The sequence below is a fragment of the Camelus ferus genome, chromosome 16, assembly GCF_009834535.1.
Source record: "Camelus ferus isolate YT-003-E chromosome 16, BCGSAC_Cfer_1.0, whole genome shotgun sequence".
In the NCBI taxonomy this organism is placed as follows: domain Eukaryota; kingdom Metazoa; phylum Chordata; class Mammalia; order Artiodactyla; family Camelidae; genus Camelus; species Camelus ferus.
In genome coordinates, this window is record NC_045711.1 from 40705522 (window position 1) to 40730942 (window position 25421).

General features: G+C 51.6%; 2 protein-coding genes across 21 annotated transcripts in view; both read left to right on the top strand.

Annotated features, from left to right (window-relative positions):
- The window catches only part of MYO18A (myosin XVIIIA), a 91507-nt gene extending 76866 nt beyond the window's left edge, over positions 1-14641 (top strand). For 12 of the 20 annotated variants that reach the window (XM_032457556.1, XM_032457559.1, XM_032457560.1 and 9 more), the window contains 6 exons: positions 1303-1488; positions 1875-2014; positions 2763-2807; positions 6053-6175; positions 7441-8717; positions 13257-14639. In XM_032457556.1, coding sequence (XP_032313447.1) covers positions 1303-1488; positions 1875-2014; positions 2763-2807; positions 6053-6175; positions 7441-8713 — 1767 coding nt within the window. In that variant the 3' untranslated portion in view covers positions 8714-8717; positions 13257-14639. Of the gene's footprint in view, positions 1-1302; positions 1489-1874; positions 2015-2762; positions 2808-6052; positions 6176-7342; positions 8718-13256 lie in introns of those variants that run through there. The other 8 variants (XM_032457573.1, XM_032457575.1, XM_032457576.1 and 5 more) reach the window with 5 other exon arrangements.
- TIAF1 (TGFB1-induced anti-apoptotic factor 1) lies at positions 13908-14641 on the top strand. The gene is given in 5 exon segments (XM_014559512.2): positions 13908-14043; positions 14045-14074; positions 14076-14180; positions 14182-14233; positions 14236-14641. Coding segments are annotated over 5 exon segments (357 nt in total). The 5' UTR covers positions 13908-13935; the 3' UTR covers positions 14298-14641.
- Positions 14642-25421: the final 10780 nt, after the last annotated feature.

A 25421-nucleotide genomic window follows, 5' to 3' on the forward strand; every position in this document is an offset into this window, starting at 1 on the left:
CTCCCTCTCCAGCAGAGCAGGTAGGAAGAAAGAGGCCTGCAGAATGATCTCTCTGGATTTACACCCCTCTCGCCCTATTTTAAGTTCTTCTTCTCCATCTTGAGCATGTAGATGTCTGTCTGAGCACTGATGGGCCTCCAGGAGAAGCGTGTTCAGGGTGTGGGTCCTGAGGAACATCCCTGCCACCTCCCCATCAACCCTTAGTCAGTGGAGCAGGCAAGAGGGTGGGGATGGAACCAGGTGACTTTGGGGCTGGCACTGGGCATCGGAGGGCATCAATACCATTGACTTAGGAAGAAAATATGGCTGAACCTCCCAAGACAGGGTCACAGTCCTCAGGAGAGCTAGAGAGAGTTAGTCCATGTTCTGCCTTGGTGATGTTTTGATTCACATTTTACATACAGGAAGGGTCCAGTACTTTGCCTGAGGTCACAAAGCTGCCAAGGGGCAGAGGAGGCCATTGGTCTGGTGGATGTAGGGCAGACCTGCTGCATCTGCCTTCTTTTCTTGTGGGCCCCCATCCCTCTCCTCAGCTCTCTCTCTCATTTTCCCTTCTGCTCAGAAAGGCAGTATTGTGGTCTAGACACACAGAATGTTAAGCACATATGGCCCTCAGAGATCATGTGGCCTAGTTCTGTTGTTTTAGAGACACAGGGCTGGGGGCCAAGAGTGGAGAACTAGGATTAGGACCAGAAGCAGGACTCTGCCCTCACACTCTGCCCCAATCTCCTAGTCATTTTTTGCTCAGCATACTATGGCCCAGAAGGGAAGGATGTGTTCAAGTTTCTGGGGAAAGAGAGATTCATCAGGCTTAGAGGGCTGGCTTTGTGTTTGGCATATGATGACTGTTTAGTCTCCTTCTAATCCAGAATTCTCGGTAAAGCCATTTACCTCTGAGCATAGGATCTAGCCTTTGGAGCTTCTGGGTTTAGGGTCTCTTGAGGGAAGCCCTGCTGCCCGTGGAGGCCCCACACATGGTGTCAGTATGGACAGGCCCAGGCTCTAGCCAGAGTCCTCCTCTGACCTGGGTGGCGATAATGATAATGATAGTATCTTTCATCTTCCAGAGTGCCTTCACATACATTACCTTGTTTGGTCCTTAAAAGACCCCTGGGGAATAGGTGTTATTCTCCCCCTTTTACGGAAAGGCAAAAGAAGCCACCTCTGGGGGCTTTAGTTGCTTGCCCACCTAGCCAGTGAGCGGGGCAGCCAGAGCTGGACCAAGGCCTCCCGACTCCAGAGCTCTGCCACACCCTGCTCTCCTCTTGGCTGATGGGCCTCTCTTCCCACTGCCCTGTCCAGAGCCTGGGCAGCCGGCTCAAGGAGAACATGGAGAAGCTGACCGAGGAGCGGGATCAGCGCATAGCAGCTGAGAACCGGGAGAAGGAGCAGAACAAGAGGCTACAGCGACAACTCCGGGACACCAAGGAGGAGATGAGCGAGCTTGCCAGGAAGGAGGCCGAGGCAAGCCGCAAGAAGCATGAACTGGTAATGCCCGCCCCACCGACCCCGAGGCCTCAGGCCGGCAGCCCTCTGAGAAACTACCAAGCACACACCTCACCCCTGGGCTGGTAGGGGTGGGCCCCATTCTGGGGAAAGCAGAGATTTAAGGGCCATGGTTTAGAGAATTGAAGGGAAGAGGACATATCGAGAGCCCTGCAGGCAGGCCAGGGGGCCAAGCGTGGTACCAGAGTCTCCATCAGGTAAAGCCAGGCCCCAACAGCCTAGCAACATCAGAGAGAAAACCCTGTAGGCTCACGGCAGCACCCATGTAACTGTTGCCTGGCCCAGAGAGACTGAAACCGGCCTTTTCTGGGGCAGCTGGATGAGAGACTAGCCCTCCTGTGGACTAGACTGCCCCCTCTCCCTCCTAGGAGATGGATCTGGAGAGTCTGGAAGCTGCTAACCAGAGCTTGCAGGCCGATCTGAAACTGGCATTCAAGCGCATCGGGGACCTACAGGCTGCCATTGAGGATGAGATGGAGAGCGATGAGAACGAGGACCTCATCAACAGGTGAGGGGGCCTCGATGGCTGCTGCAGCTGGCACAGAATCCCTCGTGACCATGTAGAACGGCTGCGACCTTGGTCTCCCCGCCGCTGAGCCACCAACCCACCCTCCCGTAATTGCCAGACCCCAGCATGGACCCTGTCCTGCAGTGGCTGAGGGCAGGACAGGTGCTGCCTGGGTGAGACGTCCTCCCCTCTTCCTCCTGGTCCTCCTCCCCAGGCCTCTCAGGGACCTGGCTCTCCAGCTCTGCCTGTTCAAGATGAGTTATTCCCCCATTTAACTGCATTTCCGATGGCGCCTGCCCCACTCTGGGGAGAGCAGAGATTTAAGGGCCATGGTGCCTTGTTACCGTGCCAGAGATTTTCTCTCATAAAACCCACCCAGGGAATGGTTTAGGAGAGACAGATTTGTAGTCTTAGGCTGAGGAGGAAGTCATGAGGCAGGCAGACCGACAGTGGGGTCAGGCCCTGGAGAAGCTTCCAAGGCTGCCCTGGGCAGACCCCCAGACTTGCCCCTATCCCACGTGGACCCCATCCTGCTCCTGGGCCACCCAGGGAGCCTGCTCCTTTGGAGCAGAGGAAAGGTGCTGAGGAGGCCTGGACCTCCCTCTGAGGACAGCACTATCCTGCTGTCCAGAGCCGTGTCTTCCTGAGGAAAGAGGAAGTCCTCAACTGAGGGGTCCACCTTGGTTTGCCGGTTGACTTTTCTGTCTTCTTCTGGCCCCCATGCCCACCATTTTCTTTCTGTTTCCAGTTTGCAGGACATGGTGACAAAGTATCAGAAAAGAAAGAATAAACCGTGAGGACTGGAGCGCACGCGCTCTCTGCCTCTCCTCGCGTGGTGTCTAACCACCCCTAACACTGGACTCCCAGCCCCACTGCATGCCGCATGTGGACCCACAGCCTCAGCTCTTCCTCTGAGCTGATCTCTCACACTAACGTGGCTCACTCTGTCCTGAGGGAGGCAGGGCGGCGGGCTGGGCCCTGCATCAGATGTAGAGGGGCAGACAGTGAGGGTGCCCCGACACTGGAAGGCTCAGCCGGCCCTCACACCGTTGGTCGGCAGGGTTGGGGCTCCATCAGAAAAGAGAGCTCAGCCTCATGGGGTGGTACCCACAGTCTGCCTTCCTGAGCTTCAGCCCTCTCCTCCCTCAGAAACCAAGTGTAGCCACTTCCTGGCCTCCTTATCTCTGGGGAAAAGTCTGATCTGGATTTATCCACATCCTTGGGCTCCTTTGGAGCCTGAGCTGCCTGAAAGAAGCGGGTATGTTTCGCTTTGAAAGGTCCATCACCTTCTTTTGGCAGACAAGGGTAGAAGGTGAGGGGCATCTAACAGGCATCTTTTGTTGGAGAAAGCATTCAGGCAGCTAATCACGGGCTGCTCTACCATGGCAGGGGAAGGGAACGCAGCCAGATGTGTTTACTTTACTCCCTGTGGGCACTGCGGGCAGAAGGACGCCCCGGGCATTTGTGCCAGTGCTGTCAATCAGGTGGTGGGGAGCCCAGCAAATCCACCCCGTCTCCATTCCTCCTTTCTGGGTGGGAGCTAGGCCTGAGGTGCAGATGTGCCGGCCTCCGGGTGCATCTGGGTGATCCTCCCTCAGGTTGGGCAGGGCTGGTCTTAGAGGTTGTTATTCTAGTGTGGCATTGGGTCTCCTCCCCTACTCTCTCTCCTCTGGCAGGCGTCCTCCCCTGGCCGGGATGGGCTGGCGGCAGCGCAAAGGACTCCGCGAGAGCTAATGATAAATGTAATAGTGTGTAACAGTGATAGAGGGCCGCTGGAGCCCGGTTGTCACACACAATTAATATCCCCCGCCGTTCTGTCTCCGTTTGTTTGTTCCCCCGCGATTCGGCTCCCAGTTAACTAATAGCACATGAGCCTGGACATAAATTGTATTTGACGCGAGGTTTAATTCCGACCATTTAAAATTTCAACTGCCCCTTGAGCCTACCTGCCCCTGGAGTTTGTTTACGGGCCTGATTATTTAAGGAAAAGAATCCAAACATCCTCTATAGGCTTAAGACTAAAGGGAAGGCAAGGGCAGGCAGGCCAGCTTCTCAGCCCATTCGCTGCTCTGAATATAAGGAGGCAAATTCGTATTCCAGGCCCATGACTGTCTGTCCCCAGTGTGTACCAGCCCTGCTATCCTTGGGCTGTAGGAGCTTTGAGGGCTGATAAAATGCACATTTAAGATATATTCTAAACTATTGCACATGCACACACACACACACACACACACCAGTGTGCACTCACGCAGGCACACAGGGGCATGCGATCCTAGCTGGGTTCCCGCTGATGGCAGAGGGGTGGTGTGGGTCTTTCCTCAGCAACCCTGGGCCCCAGGTCCAAGTTATTGAGCGAGCGTGCTAAGGCGGGCAGAAAAATAATGTTTCGATTTACTTAGAGATACAGTTGTTATTGCCATAACCTTAATGAAAGCAGTAAACAGCACAGTATTAAGGGAGATTTATACAGAAACGCTTTTAACATGTAGGCATAGATTTTGCGATGCATACAGCACCTCCTTTCTAAAGGCAATCAATATGGTTATGAACGGCGGTGATAAATTACAGGCTCTAAAGCTAGAGAAGGAGGTTTTTTGCGCGGGTGTATAAATTAGGTGGTATTGGTGTTCCATGGGGCCCGTGCACCATAGTAAATCTGCCAGGCTTGGACAGGCACAGGGCTTGCATTAGCGGTTTCGGGGCTGTCTCCTAAACTCCTGTTTACCCGGGGCATCAGCCAGCCTCGTCTTTGTTATAATTCTGTGTTTGACAGAATCCCATAAAATATGCCTCTTTATTGCCCACCCCACGAGTCATGCTGCCTCACAGCCCCCAGAACAGGAGTCTGGTGGTTTTCTCGGTGTGTGTGTGGTGTGTGTGTGTGTGTGTGTGTGTGTGTGTGTGTGTGTGTGTGTGTGTGTGTATGCACACACAGGCATACATGCACACACACACACGCCTGTGTGGCTATTTATTCAGGAACATAATTCAGGAATGGGGCTGCTCCTGTTGACATAGATGAAAGGAAATTTATATCAAGGAGAAATCCTAGCATATCTGTAGCAGGGAATGTGGTGAGCAGACATTTTGCAGAATTCTAGAAGCATTCTCCCTCAGAAGCTGTCTCTAAGCCCTTGTTGCTTTGTGAGGAGGTTACCATGATTCCAGAGTCAGAATTTGACTCCTTCCTGCTTTCCTGCAAGTCGAGAGGGTTCAGGCCAGCTTGACCAGAAGAAGCCCTGGGGAGCAGGAGCTGGAGGTTTCCTGAGGGAGGGAAGAGGGGACTGGAAAAGACAGAGCCCTTGTCTGGAATTTTCTGGTCCCCCCTGGATCTCCAGGGTGCAGGTTAAGTTCTGAAGCTGTTGCCAGCCCTGTGGGAAATGCTGCTGCCCTCTCCTTGTCTTTTCTCTGTTTCTTGAGAGCCAAGGGAAGTTGTGGGATGGGTCTGAAATATGGACTGTAGTGCCCAGGTTGGCATTGCCCTCAGCTCAGGAGACTCCAGGGTCAAGCTCACCTGAAGTCATGATGAGGCCCTTCTCTTCTCTGCTCCATGGCCAGCAGCCCAGCTCCTGCAATGAAAGCACAGAAAGTGGCAGGAGCTGTAGCCACGTTCTGGGGAGTGGGCAGACAAGAAACAGCAGAACAGGCCTCAGGGAGAAGCTGAAGGGCCCAGGACTCCTCTTTTTAATCGAGAGCCATTTATCTGTAATTGAGGAATGGACGATCTCCCTGTCGTTCTCATCGGATTGGCTGGCTGAACAGCAGCCTGTCGCAGAAAGTGGGATGGAGGTGCCTCCATGCTCCTCAGGGCCTTCTTGGTGGCTGTCACACAGCGTGGCTTGCTGAGCCCAGTCACGGTCCTTGTGAATGGCGTGCTCTGTCTAACTTCTCTTGTTCTCTCTGACTTACTGATGCGCATGCTGCCCCACACCGCACCTCTGCCCAAGACAAACCTGCTGCCACTTTAGTGCTGCCTCCTGGGCCGAGGGTGATCACCTTTTCCCAGCCTTGCCTACCTTTCTGCTCCTCATCCCACAGTGAGGGGGACTCCGATGTGGACTCAGAGCTGGAGGATCGGGTCGACGGGGTCAAGTCGTGGTTGTCGAAAAACAAGGGGCCTTCCAAGACGGCTTCTGATGATGGCAGCTTGAAGAGTTCCAGGTGAGCATGTGGCCTTAGCTGGGAGGAAAAGCCACCTCGTGCCCTAGGGATGGATTGGTAGCGCCTTGATCCTAAAGAGGGCGGGCCTCATACCACCTGCGCCTCTCTCTTGCATGGTGTGTGCGTGAGGGACCCAGGCCCACCCCCGGCATGTGGAATGAGAATAGGATGTTCCAGTTTCTTCGTAGTCAGGGTCTGCAGTGCCCTTATTTTCCCCAGGCAATGTTTTCCTACCAGGCTCAGGGCTTTGGTTTTGTATAGTTTAACCTTATCCCCACTTACTCACTTAACAAATATTGATCAAACTACCTGATAGTTTGGGCCGTTGGAATCAAGACAGGGTGACACTGGATCCCACAACCCTGGACAGAGCTGGTCCGGGCCAGCCATGGACTCCTGAGGTCTTAGTAGGAACAGCAGCAGAGAAGGCTCTGGTTCCTCTGACTCCATCATAGCTACAGACACAATTCTGTCTGTCTCTGCCCATTCTCTTCTTCCTCTAATCTTTTCACTTGCCCCCACCCGCCTCTTTCTGCTGACAACCATCCACTGGAGGGATTTACCTATTTTCCAGCCCAGTCACAGTCTTCAGATCACACAGCTACCTGGAACCCAGACCCCAATTTCCATACCTCACCCTCATCCCTCTGCTCCCACTCCTGTGGCCACTTCCCTGCTGGCTCCCCCCTCCCACCTCAGAGCCATCCTGATCCCCCAAGGCATACCCTGCCCAACTCCCTCCCAGAGACAGTCAATGGGCTGGGTGGAAAAAATAATCCCTCTCCTTTAAGTCCCCTGAGGCCCCTTCCCAAGTCCAGCCCCTCACCACAAGCACCCAGCGGCCCCCTCTAATTGGTTTAATTTATTCGGCCAAACAACATTTTGTTATTGCAGATAATGCCGCCTTCCCCGCCCCACTGCCGTTCACCACGGCGTGGCATGAGGCTCCAGGTAGTTGACAATGAAATAAATTGAACTAAACGTTTTAGAGGGGAAAAAGTGATGAAATAGAACAATAGTCTAATTTACATGACATTCTCCATGAAGCTATTTTCACTGACGCAAATTATTTTGCTTCATTTCCTCCGCCGCTCTCACCGCCACTTTGCCAGGGCTGCTGCTGATTTCTCCTCCTTTCTCCTCCCTCCCCGTGCCTTTATTCTCCAGGTTTAACACGAACTCTCTTTCTCTCTCTCTCATTTTCTCTCTGCTGCCCCTAACCCGCTCATGGTTCTCTCCTCCCTGGCCTCACCTCCCTCTGGCAGAACGGCCCTCAACACCCAGGGGAAGGAGGGCAAAGGGGTGGAGGAGAGGCCGGCCTCCGTGCTGAGCTCCCTGAGCTATCGGAAACGGCTCACCCTGAAGGACTCCATCGGGGGCACTGGGGACGAGGATTCACTCTTCACCACCCTGAGTGAGCGGGCCGCCTCCCCCGAGAGGCCCCCCCGGAAGGCCCGCGGGGGCCCCAGGGAGGAGCCGAGCCAGGGCAGGAAGTCTTCGGAGCCTGATGAATGCGGCTCTGTCTTCTCTGGGGTCGGGGGCCGTGCCAGCAGGGGGCTGGAGAAGCGGTGGGGCTCAGACTTTGACCGGGCCTCAACCGTCTCTGCGCCCGTCAGCCGGGCCTCCTCGGCCACACGGCGTGGCTCTGGTGAGGACGGGACCCGCTCCTCCATGAGCTTCTCGCTATCAGGCTCACCCAGTTCCCGCCGCAGCAGCTCCCGGCTCGACAGCCTGTCGAGGACCCTCAGCCCTTCCTTGAGCCGGGCCTCGGCCCTAGGTCGGGAGAGCCCCGATTCCCGCCTGTCCCTGGGCCAGAGCTGCCTGGATGATTGGGACGATGGAGCCAGTGTGGCCTTGAGTGAGGCCCACTCACAGTATAGCCACCCGTCGCTGGCCCGCAGCCTGTCGGTGCCACCGCAGCCCCGTGTCTCGGCCTCTGCCAAGAATGAGCCTCTTGGCTCCAGCATCCGCCCTGTCAGCCGTCAGTCCTACCTGGACCCAGACCTGGAGGCTGCCATCAATGAAGTCTTGAGCTACAAGCCCGTCCCATTCCACCGGAGGAGCCTGGAGCCTGACTCCGAGGATGACGACCGGAAGAGCATCCAAAGTACCCGGAGTGCCCAACTGGACCTTCCAGAGCGGTCCACCAACATCCGCCGCTCAGCCTCTGCCGCTGATGTCTCCCGGTCCCACAGCAGCCGGAAGAGCCGGAGCAAGAGAAGAAGCAGCTCCAGCTCCAGCTCCAGCTCAGAAGATTCTTCGGAACACAGGTGGCGGAAGAAGGGGCGCTCTCGAAAGAGCAAGAAGAAGTCCAAATCAAGAAGAAAGAGAACAGAGACGGAGTCTGAGTCCTCCTCGTCGACATCCAGTGGCTCTACTGCCTCGGGCCACAGCCGCTCAAGCGTGAAGAAGGGCCCAGCTGCAGAGAACGAGGAGGCTGGGCAGGTGCACCGGCCATCTCGGAAGGAGGAGAAGAAGCGCAAGAAAGAGGTGGACAGCCTGATGATGCGGTACCTGTACCGGCCCGAGAGCGACTAGTGCAGTAGGTGGTGCCTGGCGTGGGGTGCAGAGCATGGCGTGTGCCACTCGGTGTGAACTAACGTGCTCCCTTCCCACCCACCACCACCCGGGCCCCTCCCGCATTCTTCTTGGGCAGACTTGGCCTCAGAGAGCCTCCTGGCCACTTCAGGGAGCAGGGGCCAGCTGAGCTGGTTAGTCATTCTGAGCCCTGAGCCCAATCAGCTGGGCTTGAGGGTGCTATCAGTCACAGTTCCTGCTTATCAATTCCTTACCCTGGGCCAAGGGCCACCCCTTTCCTGATACTTGCCACATTTTGTTCACTTAATCCTCACACTAACTCCGTAACAAAGGTCTGATTAGCCCCATTTCATAGAAAAAGAGGAAGCCAAGGCTCAAGGAGGTTAAGTCACTTGCCAAGGTTACGTAGTTAGTAAATGATGTTGCCAGGATTCAAAGAGTCTTTTCAACTTGCTATTAACCACTCCTCCATAGGACCCAAGGCAGAGCACATGGCCAAAATGTTTCCTGTGTGGCCGACAGCACCCATGCGGGAGCTTCTGTCCGTGACCCTGACAGGCTGGGCCCAGGAAAGAGCTCTAGCTGACCCTCCAAGTGTGGGCTGGTGCATCATCAGCTATTAAGGGGCCTTTTGCTCAGCTCTCCTCGCATCCAGCAGTGTTACCCTCCACTCTGGAAAGGATCTCAAGCCCAGGAGTGCTAAGCTCACAGAGCTGCAGCCTCCACAGCACTGCACCCTGCAGCAGACCTGGAGATGCCTGACTCTCTCCCCACCCCTCCCACCTGAAGCCCACACATGGGCGTCACCTCGTCTTAGCTCATCTTGTAAAGTTTTAATGAATAGAAATTAGCAGCTGCTGAGTGACAGCCCCCTCCTGGTTCTCCTGCCTCCCCCAGCCTTCTCCCTGTGGGAAGGGAGATCTAGCTGTTAGGCCCTTTATGCCCACACCCCTACCCGGCAAGAAAGGCAAAGACTGACTCATTGGAATCCCATTGTTGCCAGTTTCCCTGGTGGGCGGTGACATTTGGATCACCGTGGTAATGTGAAGCTGTTTTCAGCACAGTATCCTCCCAGGGCAAGCTTGCTGCTTCCCAGGTGGTATGACCCCAGAACACAGCCCCCTGGGGCATGGGCAGTGTTTCCTAGATGCATGAACTAACACACACCTGTCGCATGCTTGTGGGCTTCTCGTGCAGTGGAGCAGCTGAACAAGCATGCTGACTTGGGCTGGGTTCTATGGAAAGGGACCAGTCATGTTTTAAGGAATGGAGCCAGTGGAAGTGAATGTCACCTGCAGCTGTTTAGAGGTGGTGATGGGATGGGATTGGCGGAGGGGGTGTGGGAGAGGCAGAACTTGAACCCAGACCAGGCTCATGGTCAACTCAGATTCCTTGGGCCCTGAGCGGCTCTGAAACCAGGCCCTTAGGCTGAGTCCTGCTCTGTCGCTTCCCCCATGTGGCACGTGGTTGCAGGATGCTCTGGGAAGAGCAGGAAACATCTCAGTTGCACTAGGGAGCTGTTGTCAGTGGCACAGTGAGAAAAGACAGGAGTCATAATATTGTGCCTACTGCCTCAGCCTTCCCCTCAGCAGCCCTGCTGAGTGCCCTGCTCCCCCAGTGCAGGAAGTCAGCTGATGGGCCGCAGAGGGAGATTTGGAAAGCACAGGGGGCCAGGCCCTTCTGAGCACTGCACCAATACCTGAAGAGAGAGACATGGACCTGACCAGGCCATCCCACACTGACCAGCAACTGGTGCATTTCAAACCCCAGTGACTCAGCCCATGGTCACCCTTGACCCTGCAGGAAACAAAACACAAAGCCTGTTTCTTTCCTCAGCCACCAGCATAGTTTCTCTTGTCCACCAGGAAAACAGTAGTCCTGAAACCCTGCACACCACCACCTCCAACGAGTATTGGATTCACTGCTGGGAGATGGGCACCCAGCCAGAAGCTAGCCAACCAACATGGAGCTGGCAGGACCTAGTTGGACTCAGCGTGAACTGGCTTTGGGTGAACAAACTGGCAAGAGTGGGGGCAGGGCAGAGTGGTGGCTTAGCTTTCCACCTGGCAATGGGGACCCGTGAGAATTCAGAACACGAACTCATCCATAGCAAAGCAAAGGGAGGGGGCTGCCACCCTGGGCTCGCCCAGCGGGAATTAGCTTATGCACCAAATCGTTTGTGACAGCGTGGAGCAGAAGACACTGGCTTGTGGGGAGAAAAGCTTTTTAAACAATTTGGTTAAAATGTTCAAACTGCAGCCCTGACTCTTGCCCTGGGGAAGGGGCTAGCTGCCTGTTGTTGGCTCTCTGACAGCTGTGGCAGTAGAAGCCATGAAGGAGACTGCCTAAAGAGCACCCAAGGTGGGAGCAGGGGGATCTTGTGACTGCACAGAGCACGGGAGGGAGGCCTGGTGTTTACCCCTCCCGGCTGCCTCTGCTACTGCACCCAGCATCTGGTTGGAACAGTATTGAAACCCAGCTGTCATTTATCCAGGTGTCTGCCTGGCAGGCACAGGAATATGGAAGTGGGGGCTGCAGCTGCACTCTGAGGAGAGGTGTGAGAATGGAAAGGAGCACCCCATTTGCACCTGGGTCCCAAACCTCTACCATCTACCTCACCCCTCCTCTGCCCACAAAAGAACCCCACTGAACTTGCACAAAGCCAGTCCTTCCTTTGCCCAACAGCAGACCTTAGCATTGGGTGCCCAGAAATTCTGTCTGAAAAATGAAAACAAAATCAGGCTCCCACTAATTCAGAATTCAAACAACCTCAAAGCTAAAATAATCCCAATTTTTTCTATGTTTCACAGTCATCGTTAAGCTTTGTAATTTTGTCCCTGAGACACCCCAGAGTCTTTAAGTGCCTTTGGCCCATCAAAGTAAGACTCATTTATGTTCAGTCTAGTTTGTATTAAATGTTTTTTGTGCTATTCTGATTCCTTTAAAAATGGTAATTCATTCATGAGAAATACGATAACTATTAACCAGACCGCCCCATTCCTGAACCATTTTGCATAATTGAACATGTATTCTATCAGGCTCTTCCTTCTCCCCAGGGAGAGCAAGAGAGACCTATCTTTACACACCCCCGGGCTCTCACCCAGGCCTGTGGGGAGAATGCAGGTTTTGTCGTGTTTTCTCCTGTAGTCACTGGTCTGGCAGTGAGGTGGAGTCTAAAAGGCTTTGAAGTCTAAGGTCCCAGGTTCAAATTTACATACTGGCTGTGTGACCCTGGGCAAGATGCTTCATCTCTTTGAACCAGCTTCTGCATGACATTTCACAGAGTTATTGTGAAGAATAAGATAGCACATCCAGAGCGCCTAGGACAGTGTCACACACAGGAGGTACTCAGTGACCAAATCCTTTCTTCACTGCAGTTGGAAAAGCTTAGAATGTGATTCTTTCTTGCAGCATGCTGTTTCCTTCTCTTTTGATTTGGAGATAGAAGAACTATAAAAGGGCTGGTAAACAAGGGCCCTCCTCAGATTCTTAAATCAGAATTGTGGACAGCGGGATCACAGAATTCCTGTTTATCTGAGATGAAGCTCTCTGGGGTCTGTGTCCCAGAGAGCACAGGACAGGGACCCACTGAGTGCAGCTCACTGGTAGGGGTGAGCCACCCTGGGCTGCATTTTCTCCAACAGTGCTGAAATTACAGTGTGCTTGGACTGGCAGAGGCAGCGGAGGTGGGAGGGGCGGGGGAAGGCTGCGCTAAGGTTTGGAAAAGAAAGGAGAAGGTAACTGGAGGTGGAAATGAGGTCCCATCCATGCTCGATGCCATGAGTCTGCTCCATCCAAGGGTTAATGCTTCTTCACATCTTGGCTGGGGGAGAGTTTAAGACTTACAGTCGCCTGATGAAAACTCTACAGGGTTGGGTTATGGTTCCACAAAAGGGATGACTATGCCACCCTGAAACAGAGGTCTTGCCAGCTTCTACATCCTGAGTCTCCATTCCTTGTGAGTAGATGATGCCATGATCAAGGGCAGAAATTCTCACTGGCCTTAGGAAAACTCAATTAGGCAAAAGAGTTATGATCTGGGAGAATTCAATGGGGAAAGCCCCTCATTCTTGGAAGGACTCTTTCTAGGAATAACTTTACTACGACAGGTTGTAGTTGTGTAATCACCAGACCTCCGGTCTCCAAGTCATTGTGGTCCATGGACTGCCTGTATCAGAATCTTCTGGGGAGGGAGCTGAAAAGGCAGAATTCCTGAATTTCACCCAAGAGCTAGCGAATCAGTTTCTCAGGGGGAGGACCTGAGGATCTGCAGCTGATTCTTAACACACGCGAGTGTGAGACCCACTGCTCTTGGCATCACTTTCCTCAGAGTTGTAAAAGTTTTCAGAGTCAGAATGATGTGCTCCTTTCTCTTACTGCTCTGAGTATCTTCTGGGGAATCCAGGGAAGGTTTGTACTCCTCAATTTGTGGCCTTGGGGGAATGCTGTGACAGGATTTGGGGGGCCTCCTCAGGACCAAAGGCTTTGCTGCTGAAGGTAAAGAGCATTCTTCCTCTGTGACCTCATTCCTCTCTCCCTGCAGCCCCACCAGCTACTGGAAGTCCCTTGCCCCTGACCGGTCAGATGATGAGCACGACCTTCTCGACAGCACCTCCAGGCCCCGATACTCCCACAACTATCTGAGTGACAGCGACACAGAGGCCAAGCAGACAGAGACCAATGCATAGCCCAGGGGAGTGATGCACACCCCTCCCACCCACGGCCTACCGCTGCCTCGGCGCCTCTCCCGGGAAATGGTGGGGCACGAGTCTCCCCCACCTGACTGTGGACCTGCATGGGAAACACCGACCTTCTTCGGTCAGGGGGCTTCCAAGGCTGTGGGTATCTGAAGTCTCTACGTGGAAGAGGTGGGGGGAAAAGCAGTTCTGAAAAAACTTTCTGCTCCTGCCTTAGGCCACCTTGGGCGATAGCAGGTGGCTTGGCACTGCATGGAGCCAGCAAGTTGACCTCCATCTCAGCCCCCAGCTCAGGGACAGTGGACAGATTGCCTACTGGGACGTTTTTGGGTTGCTGGGTCCATGGGGAGGAGTTTGGGGAGGGAACAGCAATTTCTTCCCCCTGGCTTGGGGTGAGGGCTTTTTCTTCTCAGTGCCTGCTGTCTTTTTCTTTTTAATTTAAATACTCAACCTCTCCGTCGCAGCTGCATCCCTGAGAGTGGGAGGGGGTTGCGGTGGCAGCCAGCCCGCCTCCTCACACCGGGAATGACTAGGGGAATCTCAGCTTCATCTTCACTCTTCAGAGATCAGTCTTTTCTCTGTGCAGCCGGAGAGACTGGTGAGCAGAGGTGGATCCAGGTTCTTAAGAGTCCTCGTGGGGAGGGGCTCTCAGGTGCTTCTGGGTTTGGGGTGAGCAAGCCTACACAGACAGGGGTGCATAGGTACCAGCCGGAACTTCCAGCCCCCACCCCTCTTTGTCTCATCAGTGTGTTAAGTGCAATGACCTATTTAAAAGTAAACCCATTCCACCTACACCAGTTCAGGGCTTATCCAAGCACTGCCTCCCACCCCTCTGTCCAAGTTTCCTGGATGACAAGCTCAGCTTAAGAGGGAAGACCTTGGGTTGAGGGCTTGTGATCAGAAAAACTGAAGATGGAAGTTTTGGTCAGTACTAAAGTATATTAGATACGAGTCCTCACCCTGTGTCCTGAGCCTGAGTCATTTTTCTTCTTCCAGTCACCTTGCCCACACACGCTTATCCCAGACATGACAACATGCGGACCGACAGTCCCCGCCTCCACCCTAAAGGTCATCCCACCAACACCACCAGACTCGGGGGCCCAAGGGCAGTGCCTGGTGCCACTCCCATCTGCTGTCCCCCTCCTTTCCTGCAATTGGTTTGTACTCATTGGGCTGTGCTCTCTTCCCTGTTTACCTGATGTATGGAAATAAATGTCCTTTTCCTCTTGGCTTTGCCAATTTTCCTGCCTGTTCCCTCAGGCTCAGGTAAAGTCCAGGGTGGCCACAGGGGAGCAGCATGAGGATTCTGGTGAGGACCTGGGGGAATCACCGTGGTCTCTGGCCCACCTCTACGTCAGACCAGCAACTCAGAGAGCTTTGGCAGGTCACCAGGAGCAGGGAGAGGCAGTTGATGTGAGGAATGGTCAAGGAAGACACAAGCCCCACCTTTTAAGAACTTGTGGCTTGTTAGTTTGGCCTCATCCTACCCTGGCCTCCACTTGAGAATGTTGAGGTCCCTCTGATTGTTAAATCTCACCAATTACAGAGATCCTGTCTTCTCTAGGTGGTTTGGTTTTGTTTAGGAGGCAAGCCTTTCTTATTATTCATATATTTTTTAAGTTCCAAAAGTCATTCCAAAGATGACTTTCTGATCAGAACTTGGCAGAACTCACTCTGGCCCCCAACCCCACTGGCTATAGGGCAACTTGAATAGGCTGGGCGTGCTGGCTTCTCTGCCCTGCACAGTCTCTGTCTTTGTGCCCCAGTCCACACTTTGTCCCCTCACTGACAGCTAAGAAGCAGCTCATGCAGAAGGGCAGGAAACAAATGATTCCCTCCTCCTCCTCCTCTACCTTCTGTAATGCGACTGGTTACAATTCCCTCACGCATCAAGTATTTACAGCTGGTCGATCAGGCTCCCCTGGTTTGGACAGGTAGGCAGGAAAGGGTATCAGGCCGAACGCTGATGCTCTGGTGATGTCAGCCACCCAGAAAGGGGCAAGAAAGGAAAGGAGCAAGAAAAGTCACCCCCAAAGTGAATGGAAAAGAAGTGTGAAGTGGATCCACCTTGAATGAAAGAAACTGCCCCCTTCCAAGGTTGAATAGAGAAAGTAGTAAAAGTGAAGTTACTTTTTAAATTTTTGAACTGCTGGCTCCTCATGTTCTGTTCTGTCACTCACATCTTTTACTCCTGCTTTCTTTCTTTCTTTCATTTTTTTTTAATCCTGCTTTCAAATAGCTTGGTGCATTTTTTTTTTTTTTCTCACAGGAACTAGTGTGACAAAGTCCCTGCCACCTGCAGACAAGATTCCAGCTCTGTTCACCCACGCTGATTCAGGCCTCTGTTTAACGGGAAAGTCCCAGCATCAGTCTCTAATAGCCTGGCCTGGGGCACAGAGCTGTGTTCAAGTCAGAAAATGTGTATTATTCATCTGTTCATTCACTCAACAGTCAACTATTTCAGAACTGTATGCTATGGTCCAGGCATTGTTCTAAGTGCTGAGGATGGATGAGGTCCCTTCCTTCATCCAGGGGATATTCTAGTGGAGGAGTTAGACACACAAAGTAGGTACTGCACCTCCTAATATATGCAAGCTTTTGATGAGTAGAGAGAAGTAAATCATAGTGTTTGTCCTCCAGGGGTTTGTGGATTAGGGCTAGGGCAGATCCCTTTGGAAATAATTATATGAGACATAATAGGACAAAGAAGTTGCATTTGGCATTTTATGGGTGGGGAGGAGACACTCACTAAGAATGGGTGGGAGGGACTGGCAAGGCTTCTAAAAGGAGCTGGTATTTTGAGCTGGGGCTTGAAGAAAGGACAGCACTTCCACAGGTAGATATTGCTGGGACAGTTGTGCTGGGAAGAAAGAACAGCCTAAGCAAAGGCACTGAGGCAGGGAAAGATGGTGGTAGGGAACTCCATAGGCTGTCTGGGGAAGCCAGACATCACCTCACAAGACCAATACTTCTCCAAGCTGCAGCAAAGCCCCTTGGCCACTGTGCTGGGCTCCAGGCTGGGAAGGAGGTGATTCCCTCCACCCCACTCCCCAGGGGAGTCCAGAAGCCTGTAGGGCCATCAAAGCCCATTTTCATTTTGAGTGTGTCTTCACAGTTTGGTAAGCTCCTGCCCTCAACTACACACTCATTGTTCCTAAGATTTAAGTGATTCCCGCAAAACAGGCAGCAATCTGTCACTGACAGGCTCAAAGCTGCCTTGCTAGATCCTCCTCTCTAATCTCAGACCCTCAGAATTGCTCTGACTCCTGGATAAGGGGCATGAGCAGGACCAAAGCCCTGTGGGGCTCCCCATGGTGCCCCATCTGTGCCCAGAAACAACAGCAGCATGCAGTGACTCCTGAACTACCTCCTTTTGTCCTGTGTCCCCTTGGCAGATTATCCCAGTTGTCCTTCCCCCGTGCCCCGCCCCCATGCCTGGTGGCACAGACACTTAGCGATTTGCTCCTTAATCGTCCCCCAGCTAGGCTGCGCAGATGCCGCTCTTTAATCTCTCCTGATAAATGAATTGTGCCGCTCCTTTAATCATATGTTCATATCCAAGCCAATTTGAATCAATTTGGCAGGGAGCGTGTTGCAAGAGATGCCATGACTGCTGCTTCTCCCCCCAGGGCCCCGGAGCCAGCACGTCTGCTGTCCTCACCCTCAGCAAAGAGCCCAGGAGGCCCATCCAGGGGAAGGATCTCTTACCTGAGTGGTGGGGACTTTTCAAAGTCAGTCATTCATTCTTGTCCTCCAAGCAGGCCTGTGTGGGGCTGGAGGGAGATGGATTCCCAAAGGCCTCAGAAGTGGGAGGGACAGGGTGAGCCCACAGCCTTCCTTGGTCATTAAATAAAGGGCCCCATTATCAGCCCTGGGAGAAAGTGCTGCCTTAAATCTAACCTTAATCCTTCTGTTCCCCTTTCATTTCCTCGGAGCTGGTTCTCAGGGAAGCTGAAACACTTCATCACCTTTTACATAGCAACATGTTCCAGACCAGTCTATGATCATTTGTCCTTGCCTGCTACTGCTACTGGCTGCCACCCCAATGCCTTTCATCTTTCCCCAGGAAGTCTTTTCTAAATCCTCCAGGCTGGTGGGTAGTCCGGGACATGCTTGGTAATGTACCAAGTTTTGCGGCATTTGGGGCTGCTGCTTTTTCACCTACAGAGTGGTGTCCACGTGCCCTAGTGAAAACAAAACAAAACCAGACCAGTAAAAACTGCTAAACTGAGCGCTTCTGCCACTAGCACTGGGACCTTAGAGAAGGGCCTTGACTTCTTGAGCCTCAGTTTCCCCATCTGTAAAACAAGGTGATATTGTTGGCAGGAACCTTTTGGCTCCTAAGTTCGGGCAGAGCCTTTAATGCTGCCAACAGAACCTCTCACCCCCACCTCTTCATCACCCTTGGTGAGGAGCCGCTGGAACAGCGAGCGAGACCCCCATGCTGGGAAACAGACGTCTTCTCCCAGTGTGAGAGCTGCCTGGACTTGGTTCCATCCAGCAGCCCGGATGAGCCTCCGTGTCCTCTTCATTTCCTTTCCTTTTCCCTTGTGAGTTCTACCTGTCCAGGCAGTGCCCTCCTGTTCCCTGGAAAACCGGGCATATTAGCATATTCATATCTTATTTGCATGACCTCGGCCTCGAGCACAGGGCCTCTGGCTCCGCCCCCACCTGGAGGTTCTTCCTGCTCTTCCCGGAAGCCGCTCCCCTGAAAAGGTTCACCAGCTGCTGACAGGGCCGAGCCGTCAGCGTTGACCTTCTAGAAGCATAAGGACCAGCCTCTTCGCTCAGCAACCCAACAACATCATTTCCGGCCCTTTCAAGGGCTCCTGGAAGTCCTCGGCAGGAGCTGAGGCTGACATATCGACTGGGGCTGAGGGGCCCTGCAAGGCCTGTCAGCAGTGACTCGGAGGATGAGGAGAAGGAAATCAATAATAGTTCCCATTTGGTGAGCACTTACTGTGTCCCCAGTACTTAGCACTTTGCCTGCACAATCTCATTTAATCTTTATCACAACTCTGTGAAGTGTCATTGTCCCCTGAAGAAACTGAGGCTCAGAGAGGTGACGCCCGTTTTAGCAGGGTCCTGAACTCTGTTTCAGCAACTGGCCAGGCGTCTCCCAGCTATTCTGGCCCCATCAGAGGATGAAGAGGGAGGGGAGAAAGCCAAGAATCGCTGTCATGCGCCTTATCTCAAATCACTGTGTGCCAGGTATTCACCAAGGCCGGCCCTTCGGAAGGAAGCACTTCCTGACAATTTGGGGGTGGAAATAACCTCACATTTGTTGTTGCTCCTTAACAATTTTCAGAGCAACCCCCATACATTATAACATTTGTGCTTCAAGAACACTGTGCCAACAATATGAGTAACAGTTCCTCATGGCCTGGAATGCATATTTTAAGCTATATTCACCTCAGTCTAATTTCATTACAGTACAATGGAACAATCCAGTCCATTCTCTAGGATTTGATCTGGGAGGAGTGATTTCCAGAGCAATAGCCATTTTGGAGTTAACAAGGATGCTAGATTTATTTAGAAGGAATTTTACAGAGAAATTGAGTCTTCTGTAGTGTAAGCCCCAGTGATGGGTTATACATATAAGGGAGATTCCAAAAAGGATGTGTGCTTTGCAACTGAAGTCAGTGACATAAATCTCCCAGTGGAATACTTAAATGTGCGGTTAGAATTTGCTTTAGATATCAAAAGTCAGCTATGACAGTTTTACCAAAAAAAAAAAACCTCAAAAAGGATATTAAGTTTTGACACCATCCAGGCAAATTATATTTGAGGTGGTTTAAGAGTCAAAGAGTTTCCACATTTTAATAAATTTTTATATGTTTTGTGCCACATCTATGATCTGACGAGATTAAGGAAAGAAGCAAATGGATTTGGGGAAGAAAGGACACTAGGGAATCTGAAAGTGGAGAATTAAAAAAAAAAAAATCCTGGTATGGGAATACAGCCAATAGCTTCAGAAATATTAGTTCTTTGAAAGACAGGTCAACAACTGATAACCAGGCAAATATAAAACTGTATGTGGTGAAATAGACCTCACGGCTCATATTAAATCCTGAGGACTGGCATCAGTTGAAGGTTGGCACCCTTGCTTGAAGGCTACTTCTGGCCCCCACAGGAATACTATCCTCTGGAGAGCACTGCCCTGAAAGGTTCTGCACTAGAAGCACAGGTCCATGGCCTGCCTTTGAGGGTCCTGGAGCTCATCTGTAGGGGCTAGTCTTTCTAGCTGACCATATACTGAGCCACTGGACAGGATTTAATAGTAGAAAAGGAGCTTCTGCCGCAGGACTGGCAAAATAAGACTAGAGAACCAACTAAAGTGAGGCAGTCTTGCAGCTCTGTGAATGGGTTCTTAAGGGAACATGTACACATGACAAAAGTACATGTGAAAAAAAAAGTGTGAAAACGCAGATAAATAAATATTAGAGGGACTTCTGAAAATTAGAGAGAGCTTTATTCAGGGATGTAGGGTTATGGATGAAGTATCTGCATAATAAAGTTTTCATACAAATTTTCTTTTAAGTCAGTGCTGATGTGTATCTGTGTCAAACACCAAAGAAGGTCCCAAATCGTCATATTAGTGTGACTCTAAGAGTAGCTTCTTTCCCGGCATTTCATACATAGAAATAGTAGCCATGGGGTGGTGGGGGTAAACCATGTGGCAAAGCTACTTAGAAACTGCTTAGATTCCTTGTTCAGGGAAAGCCATTCTTAAAGCAGCAGGCGTCTCTTGGCATAAACGAGAGTGGAAGCTGGAAGAGGAACAGATTGGAGGGTGGAACTTGAACAGGGTATTTAGGGGAGAAGGGCAGCAGGAGATGGGGGAGAGAAGAGCATCCAGACACGGCCTCCCATGCAGCCTGCGCCCTGCAGGAAACAGGTTTAGGCGAGGAGACTCATTGATGAAGGGACTGATGATGGAGTGGGGTGAGGAGAAGCCGGTCATTTAGGATATTTGTGTCATGATTATATACTTTTTTTTTTTTTTAAGATCTGTAAGGGCGAACATGACTCAATGGCCAGACTGTGCCTAGCTAATGGACTCGTGCTTTTCATATGTGATTCCATCTAAGAAGGTTTAGCCCCTTAAGGAAGAAGTATTTTTGCTGTTTCAGAGAGTCAAGTGACTGGTGAGTTCTCTGAGAAAATGAGAAGGTATTGGCATTAAAAGGGGAGAACTGAGGGTTCAGACATTGCAGAAGGTCTGGGAGGAATAAGTCCCCTGGGGCGGGGGTGATCTTCATCTCCCTCCCCACCCCCACTCCTTGCTCCCCAGTAGAAATCAGCTACAAATCTCAGCTTGTTGGGAACAGATGGCCTTGGCTGACGAATAAGCCACCGCAGGCTGCTCCACCTGTTCTCAGGCTGGAATAATCAGCTCGAGACAAACATCGGCGCTGAAATAACTCATGGCAGCGGGTGATGCGCAGGCACAGATTCCAAAAATCTCTTAAATAGACCCCCTCCAACTCTCTCCCCTCCCCAGCCCCTAGAGGCCATCAGGAAAAGGTAATGGAGCGGAGAAGAGAGAGAGAGCCCCAAACTGAGCATGATGGTGGAGCTGGTGGTGCCGCGGGTGAGGGTGGGGTGGGTGCGGGGCTGAATTCTGCCCGGGCGGGGCGGCGGCGGGGGCAGGGCGGGTGGCAAGGGAAGCTTGCACTTCAGCAGGGCAGGAAGTTATTTCTCAAAAGCATCTGGAGAACGTGGGAATGGTTGGCCCATGTTAAGAACAAGTGTGAGAAGATCCAGCCTGTCGGGGATAGTAGAAAACTGAGAATTTGGGATTCATTTGAATGTGTTCATTAAAGGAGTGATATGCAAATGAGATCAAGCTACTGGGGAATCTCTCGGCAGCTCAGACAGCTCCGCTGGCAGCCGCTGGGGGTGGCTGCCTGGGTGCCGGCACTTCTGTGGACTGGTGTTCAGCCTCCCCTCACGTCCTTGATGAAGTCAGCTGGGCTAATGTGCCCTGGCAGAGGCAGATGAGCCCGTCGAGGGAGTGACAGCTCTGGGAAGCAGTGGTGACGGGCAGTGGCGAGGGTAGTGGGGGGTGGGTGCCGGCTGAGATGGGGGTCCGGTTCCTGTGGAGTCAGTCAAGAGAAGGCAGGGACTCAGAAGAATGAGGCTGACTGCTTGCTCTGGGTGCCTCAGGCAGGAAGCTCCCCTGGGTCCAACCGCCTGGCCTGGGCTCTGAGTCCCCAGACGGTGGGCTAGCTGGGGAAGAAGCCTAAAGAACTCTTGGACTTCCCAGTGCATCTCTGCCAGATATGTTTCGCCCCAAGTGGTCACTGGGGCTCTGCCTGAGGCCTAGTGTGTTCAAGGACAGGACTTGCACCTGTCATTTAGGTCACACAAACCTGGTCTCCTTAAACTTCGTTGTGCTCACAGAGGTGCCATGGTGGCCCCTGTCCTGCTGAGTGCCTGGCGCTGTGGTTCTCACCTTACTGTATATGAGAAACACTCAAGGAGTTGTTTTTGTTTTGTTCTGTGTACAGAAATTTAAAAGCTTAGTACAATGAACTTCATCCACCGAACAGCTTCAACAATTATCAACACAGAGTGAATCTTGCTTCGTCTACACCCCACTCACTTCCTCACTCCCTTCATTGGATTATTCTGAAGCTGACTCCAGATATAACATCACTTTGTTAAGATAAAGATAATTTTTTTAATATCTATGCCTCAAAGAAAAGAAAATAACTCTTCAAAAATATAATCATAATACTCATCATACCTTAAAATTTTATCAATAATTATTTAATAACAAATAGCCAGTCAATTTTAGATTTCCTCAATTTTTATGTGTTAATAATTTAATAAATTATATATGTGTGTGTGTGTGTATATATATATTTTTTTTGAAGTTAGTTTGTTCAAGTCAGGATCCAAACAACATTGAGGAGCTATATAAGAAATACTACTGTGCCCAGGGCCTTCTCCCTCAGGGATTCTGATTTAATTGGCCTTGGGTGGGGCCCAAGCATGTATTTTTTAAAACCCTCTTGGTGGTTTTAATGTGCAGCCAGAGTTGAGAAATGCTCTACCTTTCCCCCTACCAGTTTCCTGCCAACTCCTCCTCGTCCAGGCTGTTAAATACCTCTCCCGCCTCTAGCCAGTAGACCAGAGCAGTTGGCACTAACGTGCCTAACTGGAGGAGTCGAGGTATCCTATCCTTTCCAGGCTTCTCTTTCAAGGTAGGCTCGAACTCTCTGTGGACACAAGCGTTCCTTTTCTCTACAGATTCACATACCATGTGGGTCTGTTCATACCACTTTCTCCCCTAATATGTCTGGTGCCTGTTCTAGCCTTGCAAGCGTAGCAGATTTTCTTTTTTTGCACGAGAATAGCAAAATTCCTGCCTCAGGAAAAAGTGAGAACTTCCCTGGGGGCAGTTCTCATTTGGCTGCTCAAGTGGCTCCGTGCTGCGATGGTGCTGAGAGAGGAGCCTGCTGGGGTTTTGGCAGCAGATGTAAAGGAAACCTGGGATTGAGTGGGACTTGAACCCAGCACATTTCAGAGAATCTAAGAAACCTTTCTCTCCTGAAGATGTTGGCCCCAGGAGCACTTTAGAGGATTATGCCCACGTCCCTAGTTCACAGCTGTCTGCCTGCCTTCCCGTGGCTGCTTCTGTCCTCTCCCCTACCCCTCCACTCTGCCCACCTTTTGGATTTGTTCCTCTCTCTTGTGTCCCCCACTCCATGCCTCACTGAATGTTGGTGAAACAAATCTAGTCTAAAATAATGAGCAATCAACTACCCTGATGCTTGGGGCAGGCTGGGCAGGGGCTGGGAGGAAGGGGTAGGGAGCTGAATCATTTATAAAGCTTAATAAAGATGCAGATGAGCATGCTGACTAGGAGCCCCAGAGCTGGGCTTATTCATTATTCAAAGTTATGTAAATGCCACTGGGTTCTGCGTGTTAGAATCCTGCCCCTTGTCCCTGCTGCTTCTTCCTGCCTGACAGATCCGGCCTGCCTTAGGTCTCCCCTTCCCCACCATGTGCTTATATTCATTTGCCCTGCCCTGATATCCATTTCAGACCCTACCTCCAGGGTAACACAAATTCTAGATCTCCTCTCTAGCCAGACATCTTCCAGAGGTTTGTTGGGAGGTCCTGGCCTTCAGGCAAGACTATATATACCCAAATAGATAGGTTTCTCATTTTTAAAGATTTCCAAGGGAAGAATACCGTAAGAGTGCTTATATACATGTTTTAATATCTCACAAATCTACTTAGTGGGATGAATTTCCTGAGGTCTGACCTAAATCTCTTGCTACACTGGAAGCCCACCACTGAAATAAAACATCCAATAACCAAATTCTCTTTAATCACTCTTCTGAGAAGTAAAACACAGGCATCAAGTCACTCCAGCCTACTGTCCCTAGAATGAGTCATCCTTGTTGCCTCCTCATACCTTTCCAGATAGCTGAATCTCCTTCCAAGTTAGATTTATACTGTTTAAGCTCTTAAACCTATTTTGGGATACCAACTCTGGTGAGGGTATAACTTGTACTAACTACACTATGTACCTCCTCTTTTCCTTGTAGTGATTACTGATTTGTATCCCACAATTGCCAGGGTCTTAGGATTCAAATTACTTTCCACTGACCCTCCTCTCTCTGTACCCAGTCTTGCCCTTTTCCCCCAATCACCTCCTAATTTTTCAGTTTGGTGCAGCTGAAAGATGAAGAATTGGGTCAGAGTCGCAACGGCATCGATTGCCTCTGCTTTCCCTTCTTTTCTGGACTGGCTCTCCTCCTCCCCACCTCCAATCTATTTTTAGCCTGCCTCTGTTTTCCTTAGTCTGGTTGGCAACTATGCGGGCCTCTTTCTCTTTGCTGCCCTTATCTCTCCCCTGCAGCCTGTGCAGACCCCAGCTGCCCCTCCAGAGGTCTCTTATTGCCTGCCTGATTTATTTTGATTTTCTTCCATCTTGAAGATAGGTGGGGTCTGCCTGAAAGTGGATGCCTGGCCACGCTCAAGCAGAAAGGAAGCAAGGAAGCAGAGAGATAATACTAGTGGGTCTGTTTGGCAAATCCTCCAGTGTTACTAAAACCCCCAAGTTGTCCTCTGAGCCCACCTGCAATGGCTGGTCCTCTCCCCCATACCCATAGACTCTATTCCCTACCTCCCCCTCTGCCCCTCTGTGACCCCACCCCACCCCCAGTAAAGACATGCTCAGTTCCTCCCACTTGGGCTTTCTGGACCCATTGCCTTTGGCTCCGGGGGTGTGCAGCATCCCTGTAGGTCCTTGCCTGCCTTCTTGGCCTGCACGTTGCCAGTCTCTTCTTATCCAATTCCTGTTTCTCTCCATTCTGACTTGACCTCATCCCTCCCACACACACCCATCCTACCCCACATGCCCCTGCCCCTCCTTGCACTCTGTTTCTAGGACACACCAGCTCATTTGTCGAGGCCTTCACCAGCTCAGGCAGGGCTTGTCAGCATCCCCCACTTGTCCTTTCTCAGCCTCCTCTAGACACTGGTCCCCTCCTTTAGCTGTCACCAGCAAGCTGAATAAGACTGGATATTTTGGAAGGGGAGCTGCAGCTGGCTGGGGGAGGAGGATGGCACTGAGAGAAGAAGAGGCACAGGGAACTGTGGGCAGCCATGGAATGAGAGGCGGGGAGAGGCCCCCAACGTTCTGTCTCCCCAACTTGGCCACGTTGGGAGCTGGCAGGATCTTGATCCCTCTCTGTACCTCATTTTTCCCTCTCTCAGTCATAACACAATACCTTGCTTTACAATTTACTACAGTCTCTTACATACATCCAGATATCTGCATGGCTCACTCCCTTTCTTCCAAGTCTGCTCAAATGCTCCCTCCTCAATGAGTCCTACCTTGACATCCATTGAAAAGAGCAGCCCCTCCCCTGGCATGCTGTATCTTCCTCAGTCTGCTCTGTGTTTTCCACAACGCACTTGTCACCTTCTAATATATGCCATAACTTGTTTATATGTATTGTTCATGTCTTCTTCTCACTGGACTGTAA